At 40.2% G+C, this 10,949-nt stretch overlaps 1 protein-coding gene across 4 annotated transcripts; it reads right to left on the bottom strand.

Moving 5' to 3' along the window:
• Positions 1 to 2,043: 2,043 nt before the first annotated feature.
• LOC108280723 (perforin-1) lies at positions 2,044 to 9,297 on the bottom strand. Of its 4 annotated transcripts, XM_053676576.1 has the most exons (6): positions 9,206 to 9,261; positions 7,487 to 7,528; positions 4,790 to 5,345; positions 4,530 to 4,668; positions 4,142 to 4,359; positions 2,044 to 3,102 (listed from the first exon to the last, which is right to left on the bottom strand). In XM_053676576.1, exons 3-6 carry the CDS (start codon positions 5,317 to 5,319, stop codon positions 2,223 to 2,225), a joined length of 1,767 nt encoding a protein of 588 aa, XP_053532551.1. In that variant the 5' UTR covers positions 5,320 to 5,345; positions 7,487 to 7,528; positions 9,206 to 9,261; the 3' UTR covers positions 2,044 to 2,222. The 4 variants fall into 4 exon arrangements, with proteins under 4 accessions (XP_053532551.1, XP_017351560.1, XP_017351553.1 ...); XM_017496071.3 differs by lacking the exon at positions 7,487 to 7,528 and having other exon boundaries at positions 9,206 to 9,297; XM_017496064.3 differs by having other exon boundaries at positions 7,487 to 9,284.
• Positions 9,298 to 10,949: the final 1,652 nt, after the last annotated feature.

Genomic DNA, 10,949 nt, shown 5'->3' with positions numbered 1-10,949 from the left:
GAGGAACTTCATCATGCAGCAAGACAATGATCCAAAACACACTGCCAACTCAACAAAGGACTTTATCTGAGGAAAAGTGGAAGAATTTAGACTGGCCAAGTCTGATCAGCATTTCAACTGATCAACATTTCACTTCCTGAAGAGGAGACTGAAGGGAGAAACCCCCCAAATCAAACAACAACTGAAAGAGGCTGCAGTAAACAATAGAATAAACCAACAGTTTGATGGTGTCAATGAGTTGCAGGCTTTATGTAGTTATTACAAGCAAGGGATATGCAAGCAAAGTGTTATATACTTTAAGACTTCTCTGTTCCTATACTTTTGCTCACTTACAAATGGGGTGGACTTATACAAAAGGTTATACATTTTATGTTGTTTAACACATCTAGATGTAAATACCAAGAAATAGAAGCTGAAATCCTAAACTCTTGTATCATATCCATCTTTTGGTCTCAAACCCAAATGTCTGAAATCTTGAACTTTCTGAGCCAGAATCTGAGCATTCCTTCAGCGTAAGTGCGTGGGAGTTTTGGGGATTTTTGATTGTCCACTACGTGAACACTATAAGTCTGATCAGTTATATATATATATATATATATATATATATATATATATATATATATATATATATATATATATATATATATATATATATATATATATATATATATATATATATATATATAAATAAAAAAGAGCATGAACTTTCTGAACAGCCTGAAGGACTGTTTTATACACAATACAGTACAATTATATTACTCCTCTTCTGAAGTCCTTGCACTGGCTCCCGGTCAGGTTCCATGTCAATTTTAAGATCATGATGTTGACATACAAAGCATTACATGGCTTTCCTCCCTATTACTTATCTAGTTTATTAATTCCTTACACCCCAAATCTCAAACTGCGCTCCTCACAGTGTAATCTGTTAACTAATCTGTAATCTGTGTTCCACAAACTCGCTTAAAATCTATGGGTAACAGGACTTCTTCTGGCTGTGCTCCTTCCCTTTGGAACTCTCTTCCTCCTGAACTCAGGGAAGCTCAGACCTTTGGCACTTTTAAAGCTCAACTTGAGGCACACTTTTTTAAACTTGCATTTGACTGCTGATATATTCTTTTATTATTATTATTATTATTATTATTATTATTATTATTATTATTATTATTATTATTATTATTATTAATGTTTTTGTGCTTATTAACTTTGATGTGTTTTATTTTTCTGTGTTGTGCTTATTTTGTGTACAGTGCTTTGAGAAGCTGCTTTTAAAGGCACTTTATAAAATAAAGTTTATTATTATTATTAACCCCTCCATTTCAGCTGATATGACCATCCCTCCAGGTAGGAAGCAAACCGTCATTGCCATGCTGTGCCACAAATACCAAGACTCATGAGGATTTCAGAAAAAAAGAGAGAAGTGATGCAATAGTTCAGGATGAGAATAACCGTTGCTGCCTTGAGTGCAGATGGTACATGACCAGATTTTATGTAGTCATTAATGATAGAAGAGATGAAAAGAAGGAGGTCTTAGAACAGCCCAGTCATATTAATCCCGAAATTTCAAATGTTCTACCCTATGTCATATGATAAAGTTTGATATTTATTAAGTATTAAACAGATTTAATGTAATCTTTGACAGGATAACCCAGAAATGCCTGTCACTTGACAAAATCAGAACGGATCAACAATTCCACTCACTGTGATCGCCAGTGGAGAGAAAGTATTCCCCTCCCATCCAGAGAGCATGGCCAATTTTGCCTCCTTGTGACATCATCAGTGGCATCGCATTGCCTTGTGTCCCCTCTAGGTAATGAAAATGTGTGTGTGTGTGAACAACTGTTTTTAAAACCAAATTCTTTTTGAAAGTGATAGTCAGTTCTGCCCTGGTGGATATGTCTTCTCTCTGGCTTTCAAAATAAAAACTACACATAGCAGTTCTCATTTTCTGTAAGACATGTGGACTTTGTGGACGTTCTTGAGATTTAAGAATGGAGTTAACAAGTTGCAAATGTAACCGATAATATTACTTTTTTTCAAGAATATTTCATCAAAAGGGTTGTTTCATGAGCATTTTTATTAAGCTTTTAAAAAGGGCAAAAGGCAGCAGAAATGAGCAGGAAAGATTTAGTTATAATGTGCCAATCCAATGTGCATTTATTCTACTTGAAATATTTTAATAGCTGGCATGAATTTGCGATAGGTTCACAAACTACACAATTGGACTACAATTCAAAACCTGTAGCTTTGCGAATGTTGCTCTGGTTGAAGCGGGGAAGACGCTCATCGAGGAGCACCCCCATCTGCAGCAGCATGCCTCTGGGAATCAGGCGAGCGTGCCGGGAGACGTACACTTTCTGCAGCTCTGCTTCCATGGGAGAGGGCTTATACTCCAAGCACGAAGTACCAGACAAACCGGGAACGCATTTCACCTGCACTTTATAGTACAGCGTTCCATGATTGAGGCCACAGAAGTTCTCTTCCACTCCAGATTTCAATTTAACAGCGCATGCCCCGAGAAGGTCGTCATCCCAGCCACTGTCCCTGTCCCACACCTCCAACTTCACACTGCTGAACTGAGTCAGGTCCTCAGTTCCTAGATTGAAATCCCAGTTCCATGTTGGACTGTTTTGGTTCCAGATCACGGAGGTCTGGTCGAGGAAGTTCTTACCATTTCGGAGGAGCTTGACATAGCCATCTGTCTGTTTGAAGTAATCTCCCCATAAACCTGTGGCTTTAATCACAGTTACAGTGATCTGAGCAAATCCTCTCTGAGTTGGGCAGCAGTTGAGGGCCACACCCGGGTTGTTGTGGCAGCTGCAGGTGCACGGCTCCTTAGGATCAGTCTTCACTCCGGTTTTGCATTGGCTCGTGCAATTTTTCCACAGGCCTCTCTGGAGGATGTAGTCCTTGATGGCGTTACGCAGATGCTCTCGGTTCAGCTTCTTAGTCGGCAGCAACTCGTGAAGGGGCTCAAGCGAGTAGGAAAGCACATCAGGGTGAGTGGGCAGAGATGAGACCCACTCCTTATAGGCCTTTGGATCGTTATTTGACGAGAATAGAAGGTCCACATTTTGAGTATGTCCACCAATAATGTTAGTTTCCCTTTAATAATGAGAGAAATATGGATGTCAGAAAAACTGAATAAATTCCCAAATAAATGCATGGTAGAATTGATTATTAAATCATTAAAACCCCAAAAACAAATTAATTTGAATCGAGGGCCTCTGGACAGATGTAGAAGACATCAGGACAAAAAAGTCCTGACAAAAAAGTTGTGGAAGCTGGCATTTTTTACATTACAGCAGATTGATAAGGTATGAAGTTTGTGGGACAAAGACCAAATTCATTATCGTGAGATTGTGAATGTCGTGTTGTGCTTAATGATGTGTTTATCTTATCTTATATTCATCTTCCGTAACTGCTTTATCCTAATCAGTGTCACAGTGTTTTAAATTGCTAATTTCTTTATATTTCGATTTTGATATTTAGAACCAGTTAAGTTTGGCCAAATGTCCTGAAAGAGTGGGATTGGTCAAACTTTCAGTGCAAGTGAGCAGGATTGGTCAAACTCAGCAGGGGCAAGTGGGATTGATCAAGCTTGCTGCAGGCGTGAAGTATGATCGGTCAAACGTTCTGTTATAAAGGGCAGGATTGGTCAAATTTTCAGCAGCAGTGGGATTGGGCAAACTTTCTATGGGTGCAGGATTAGTCAAAAAGTAAGATTGTTCAAACCTGCAGGAGAGGGATTGATGAAACTTTCTGTGAGAGTATCTGAGATTGCTTTAATTTTCTGTGGAAGCAGGATTTGTAAACCATTCTGCAGGAGCAGGATTGGTCAAACTTTCAGCTTGAGCGGAACTCATTAAACTCTGTGGGAGTGGGAGGAGTTGGTCAGACTTTCTGCAGGAGCAGCTGGGGTTGGCCAAATGTTCTGTGGAAGCAGGACTGGTCAAATTCTGTTGTTAAAATTTGTTGCTTTATACTATGATTTAAACGTACTATGGTTTGTGACTTTTGTAAAAGATCTTGGCATCCCCTAAAAACAAAAAAAAATTACCAGATGATTTTCACCACCCCTGCCAGGCATCTGGTGTTCATTGAACCATAGTTACCAAAAAAAAAAGTTAAGAATGCTACAAACCTGTCACTGAAGCTGCTAGCAAAACTCTTTTTATTCAGAGTCTTGTCCTTGATCTGCTTGCAGTGATGAGATTCAGTCTGCAGATTTGCAGCTGTTCCCATACTGACAGCAGCCTCCACGTCCAGACACATCTTCACGTCATCCACGCTCAGACCCTGCAGGGACGCCTCGCACTCCTTGATGCTGGTCACAGAGCGAACCTCTCCACCCAGAGTCACCTGCACACAGTCACAGAGTTTCCAGTCAACAAGACCATACTTTAGTCATTCTCTAACAAAAGTTAGACTACTCTAAAACTGAAGTGGACAAGGTTTTCTTTCCTACATGCTAGAAGAAGATTATCTGCAAGGCTGTTTCAGAGTCTGTGGAAAGGTATTGTCTCATTCACCTTTGTGATGTAATGAGTACCAAACTTGTCAATCAGCTTGTAATAGAGGTGCTTTGTATGGCTATCATATGCTGCAGGGAGGCTTCTGAATTCATGCGTTAGCTCTGGGTGCAGGAGTGGACGGCTGGAAACCCTGTAACTAGAAGGTTGAACAGGACGTAGAATACAAAAATAACAATAAATGTGCAGCTTTTATAAAATTAAATATTAATTGTGCATATTTCAACATATTGAACTGACAAAACACTTTCACATCCTACCTGTAGTATCCACATGAGACATCATGGTTGGTGAAGCTGAACTTGTCTTTTTTAGTTTTATCCATTGAATATTGAGCCAGCTTGGAGTTACTGCCTGCTAGCATCAGTGATCCCTGGACACTGGGAATGGTTATTTCCAAGCCTGACTTCCAGTTGTTCTCGATAGAGGAGGTGCTGGCGCTGACCAGGGCCTCGCTGGACTGGTAGACAGAGCCAGAAACTTTCATGCTGCACTTCTGACTCGGTCTCCAGTCCACCACAGAAACCGGGAGCTTCTGTGTTTTACCTCCCATGTAGGGGTTTTTACACAGAGTGCAGGACTTGTCCTTCTGGAGCCAGGAGCTCATGTCAAGGACAAAGGCCCCTTTCCGTTGCATGGTGGTGATGTCAAAGCCTTCTCCTGCTAGGTCGGATCCCGGAGCAAAGTCCACATTGCGACACTGAGTTTCCTTTGCCTTGAAGCAACTCTGGCTGGTTGGAGGAGGGAGATTTGTGGCAAACACGGCCCAAATCAGAAGTGCCTGCAACATAGCTGGATTCGTTGTAGGTCCAGTTCCTGTAGTAAAAGAATTGTGAATTTGAAGATAGTTAAAGCTACAACACTGCATCGCTGTGACATATACTTACTATAATATTTTAAAGGGTTGCCACCTTTTCAACATGCCAAAACACCACTAAGCCCCAACATCAATTTACAGTGGGGGAAATAAGTGTTGGATGCATCAACATTTGTTTCAGTAAATATATTAACAATGAGGTTATTCACATGAAATTTTCACCAGACTTCAGTATTAACTCAAGAAATCTGTAAATATAAAGAATTGGCAACATTAAAGTCCATAAAGGAAGTTATGTGTAATAAAGAGGAATGACACGGGGAAAAGTACTGAACACGCTAACTGAAATGTATTTAATACTTAGTGGAGAAGCCTTTGTTTGTAATGACGCTTCAAGACGCTTCCTGTATGAAGAAATTAATGTTTCGCAGTATTCAGGTGTGATTTCGGTCCGTTCTTCTAAACATATCGTCTTTAAATCTTGTTCAGTTGGATTCGAGTCAGGTGATTGGCCGGGCCATTCTAACAGCTTGATTTTTTTTCTCTGAAACCAGTTGAGAGTTTCCTTTGCTGTATGTTTTGGATCGTTGTCCTGCTGGAAGCTCCACCCACGTCTCATCTTCATCATCCTGGAGGATGGCAGCAGATTCTTCTCAAGAATCTCCCGGTAAAGGGCTCCATTCATCGTTCCTTCAGTTATATGAAGTCTGCCAGTACCATGTGATGAGAAACAGCCGCACACCATGATGCTCCACCTCCACACTTCACTGTTGGTGTAGTGTTTTTAGGGTGATGTGCAGTGACATTTCTTCTCCAAACATGGTGTGTAGTATGACAGACAAAAAGTTCAGTTTTGCTCTCGTCTGATCAGACTACACTCTCCCAGTGTTTCATAGGCTCGTCCAAATGAGTTGTAGTAAACTTTAAACGAGCTTCGACATGCCTTTTCTTTAGTAATGGAGTCTTGCGTGTGAGCGTGAGCAGTGGAGTGCATTGCCTATTGTTTTCTCTGTGACGATGACACCTGCTGCCTCCGAGTGTTTCTGGAGCTCTTTCCGACTGGTCCTTGGCTCTTGTGCTACTCTTCTGACTATTCTTCTGACTCCCTGGTCAGAAATCTTGCGAGGAGCTCCTGTGCGTGGCCGATTGATGACGGAGTGATGTTGCTTCCACTTCTGGATAACGACCCCGATGGTGCTTACTGGAGGATTCAGAAGTTTTGAAATACGTCTGTATCTGATTCCATCAGTACGTTTCACAACAATAAGGTTGTGAAGGTCTTGGGAGAGCGCTTTACTTTTACCCATCATAACTTTATTTATAGACTTTAATGTTGCGAATTCTTTATATGTGTGGATTTCTTGAGTTAATACTGATGTCTGGTGAAAATTTCATGTGAATAACCTCATTGGAAAAATATTTACTGAAAAAAACATTGACACGTTCAATACTTACCCACTGTGTACATAGTAAATAACTAGTGTACTTTAGCAGAGATTACGGATGTAGTAAAAGTAAAGTGCAACAGGATGTTAAGAACAAATGTCTTTATCAGCTGTGCAAGCAAAGTGCTTCTGAGGCTATGGGGGTGAAACCAGTAGATATTCAAGATAGATAAATGACATACGTAGATATGAGATCATGCTTAGCTCCAGACAGACACTTTTTATTTATTTATTTTTTAAATCTTGCTGAATCAATGCTGAATGCGTTATCAGTGACTTGAAATGTTTAAATACTACTCAGTTTTAATAGTGAAAAACAGTTCACATTGCTCAGTCTATCTGAAAAGAAAATGTCTATATAAATTTGACCACCCCTAAAATGGGTCATACTATTATCAATGCACAAGCGCGCCCAGTAGGTTAAATGCAGAAAATACCGCGCAATCATGCATACGATTGCTGAATGCAATGAAGATAGCACGCGATTGTGGGTAGAGTAGCCACAAATTTTACTCAAGTGCAAGTAATTACTCAAGTAAGAGTAAAAGTAATGATGTTAATAATGACTTGAGTACGAGAAATAAACAATCCAATGAGAAGACGACTCAAGTAGCAAGTTACTGGTTACTTCAGATCTGATTAAAACAGAGGGAAAATCCTGAATCTCAGACTATATGGAGAACTGTACATCACACCTCTCCTGTTGTGGGTTCAAGATGAAGCAGCGTATCCCAGTCCTGTGATGGGTACAATAACACACATCCAGTCATTTCCAACAAAAAATCTCTCTCTCTCTCTCTCTCTCTCTCTCTCTCTCTCTCTCACACACACACACACACACATCAAAAAACAAACATTTTCAGAATCTTTATTTTCGCATGTTAACAACACAATCTTGTCAGCATCTGCATTTCAGCACGACAACAGAGAACAAAAGAAGAGACTACGGAATAGAACAGAAGAGAAAGTGTGAGTGTGTAGAGAGAGAGAGAGAGACTGTGTGTGTGTGTGTGTGTGTGTGTGTGTGTGCCCTGCCTCCGTCGACATACTCACTTCTTCCCCCTCTCCATGACCGAGCCACTAAAAAAGTGAGCGTTTGTTGCTGACACATTCAGACCACTGCAGCGTAACATGAGAGCCACAACCTCATTATACGTGATATGAACTAATTATTAAAACTACATATATTCATTAAGATTTAACAGTAACGGAGGAACACCCCCGAATGTAGGAGGTTCATCAAAATAAAATATTTATGGTGAAATGATTAAGATGGTTAAGAAGTTTACTTATTGTCTTGAGGTCACTCTTTTGGTTCTTCTTATCTAGATCGTTCGATACCAATACCGTACCGTTGTGTAGGACGCGGCCCTTTAGTCACGACGCACGACTGTTCTGTTTTATCCGTGTATAGTTTAAGTTGGAAATAACTTGAAATGACATTTTCACCTATGAATAACAGAGGCCTTTTCTGCACTCAGATTTGATTGAACAACTCTGGTGATGTCACGAGTAAGAGAACGGGAACTGACTTGGGGCAGTTTTTACTGGAAAGAGAAGACAAGTGAGTTGAGCAGTTCAGAAAGTACGTTCATGGCACTATTCGTCACATAAAGCTGAACAGGATTGTGTTTATAGCGCTTAAAGTGTGCTCATGTGTTGTTTTAAGGATACAGCACAGTGGTTCACTGAAGCACACGTCTGCATTACATCTGCATTACACCAACTAGTTAATCTGGGCAAACTGAAAAAATAAATAAATAAATCTGCTACCCATAAAAGTCAGTGTATAATTTGTACCGTAGTGTGCAAAAGCTTTAGACACGCGATTAAAAAAATCTATAAAACTGTTATAGATTTTTTATTTTATGACTTCTACGTTTATCGAGTCAGTATAAAAAACATTTTAGATTCGCAAACATTAGTTTTCTAACACAAAATTAAATGTTACATAAAAATGTTTGTATGTCATTAAGGAAAGCAGCGTATTACATAAGACACTTTTCAGACCAAAATAAATAAATAAATAAAATTCTCCAGAAGATCCGTGGCTGGTTCTGCAAGAGAAGATGCTCGATAGAAAATTACCGGCTCATTTCCTTAGAAATCTTCACAAATTGTACCAGAGACTACTGTTTTAAATTTTTTGTCACACCAAATATTGAGTTTGTCTCATTTACCTCTGTTTAGTGCTCCTTACAGTTTTTTTTTTTTTTTTAAAGAAACATTTCATTTCATTATTTTGAAGGCATATTTGCTTTACAGCAGTTCTTTGCATGTGCCTAAAACTTTTGCACAGTACTGTATGTGTGTGTGTGTGTTTTTTTTTTTTTTTTGTGTGTGTGTGTGTGTGTGTGTATAGTGAAATATCCATAAAGTGTGGATGTAATTCAAGTTTGTGTTGTCGCACTTACCTTGGTGTGTGTGTGGGCAGATAGTCTTCTAAATCTCCTTCTTCGGTTGTACATGGGGTATTTATACCTGTGTGGGACATGGGACTGAATTTGTAGGTGTAAGTCTGTGGTTGTTTGGACAGAATGGTGTTAAATGCTACCGTGTATGAAAGTCTGTGGTGTATTAGAATGTTAGTGGAGGTGATGTTTTCGATACTCAGAGGTTTACAATGACCTCACGTAGCTGGTGCGTTTATACAGAGCAACTAACAGTTGAGACTGGATATAACTAAGTGTGTAAAACAAAACACATCTGATTTATGCTAATACTAGCTTTCTGTAGAACCAAAGAGAGAAAGCAATAGACGATGTTGTGCCCTGGTGAGTACATCTCCACCCAAGTTCTCGAAATCAAAACCACATTAGTTCTCACTTTCGGTATGTTTTTTTGTGGGTTTTGTCGAGGAGGTTTTCATGACACTTTTTAAAAGTTGCACATGTAAACTAAACCACACTGTCAGAAATGCCTTTTTTGAAACAAGTAAGACGCACTTAAGTCGAGTTGAAGTGTACTCAAATCAAGCAAATAATCTGCTAATGGGGAAGCAAAACTGACTTGGTGAGAATTCTCGAAAACTGCGTAAATATCTAATCAATAAAAAATGCTATTGGATGTTAAAACTAGATGCTAAAATGCTAAAATGTAAGCAATTTGTGCTTACTACACGCAGTGTAACCAACTCAGTTATTTAAGACAGACTTACTTACAATTATTATTTTGATCTTTGACTGAGCTGACTTTAAGATTTTATCTCTCAATATAAGATCTAAGATTTTCTATCTACACTACATCTCTAGGTCAGGTGATTGAGTCTCATGGCTTCTCATATCATCGCTATGCTGATGACACCCAGCTCTATTTGTCCTTCCAGCCTGACGATCCATCCGTCTCTGCACGCATCTCTGCTTGCCTTTCGGACATCTCGGTCTGGATGAGGGAAAACCACCTTAAGCTCAACCTGGCAAAATCTGAGCTTCTCGTCATCCCAGCCTGTCCCTCAATCACCCACAACCTCACTGTACAGCTCGGCTCGACCACACTCGAACCAACCAGGATGGCCAGGACCCTCGGGGTGACTCTTGATAACGGCTTGACCTTTACAGACCACATCTCAACAACTGCACGGTCCTGTAGGTTCATCCTGTACAACATCAAGAAAATCAGACCCTACCTCACCGAACAGGCCACACAGATACTAGTCCAGGCTCTTGTTATCTCAAACTGATCTACTGCAACTCACTACTCTCGGGCCTCCGGGCAGCTCCATCAAACCCCTTCAGATGATTCAGAATGCAGCAGCGCGCCTCGTCTTCAACCAGCCCAAGAGAACCCACATCACACCCCTCTTCATCTCCTCCACTGGCTTCCTGTAGCCGCCCGCATCAAATTCAGGGCCTTGATGCTCACCTGCAAGACCTTGTCAGGAACAGCGCCCCCTACCTCAACTCTCTCCTGAAGGCTTACGTTCCCTCATGCAATCTGCGATCGATTAGCGACCGACGTTTAGTAGTGCCTACTCAGCGTGACTCAAGATCCCTTTCTAGAACCTTCACACTAACTGTTCCTCAGTGGTGGAATGAACTTCCAATCTCAATCCGGACCGCAGAATCTCTCACCATCTTCAAAAAAACAGCGAAAGACACACCTCTTCCCTCAACACCTAACCAACTCATAAAAAAAAAAAAAAAAAAAAAAAAAATGCAC

The sequence above is a fragment of the Ictalurus punctatus genome, chromosome 2 (genome assembly GCF_001660625.3).
Source record: "Ictalurus punctatus breed USDA103 chromosome 2, Coco_2.0, whole genome shotgun sequence".
NCBI lineage: Eukaryota > Metazoa > Chordata > Actinopteri > Siluriformes > Ictaluridae > Ictalurus > Ictalurus punctatus.
This window is presented reverse-complemented; position numbering and strand designations above follow the sequence as displayed.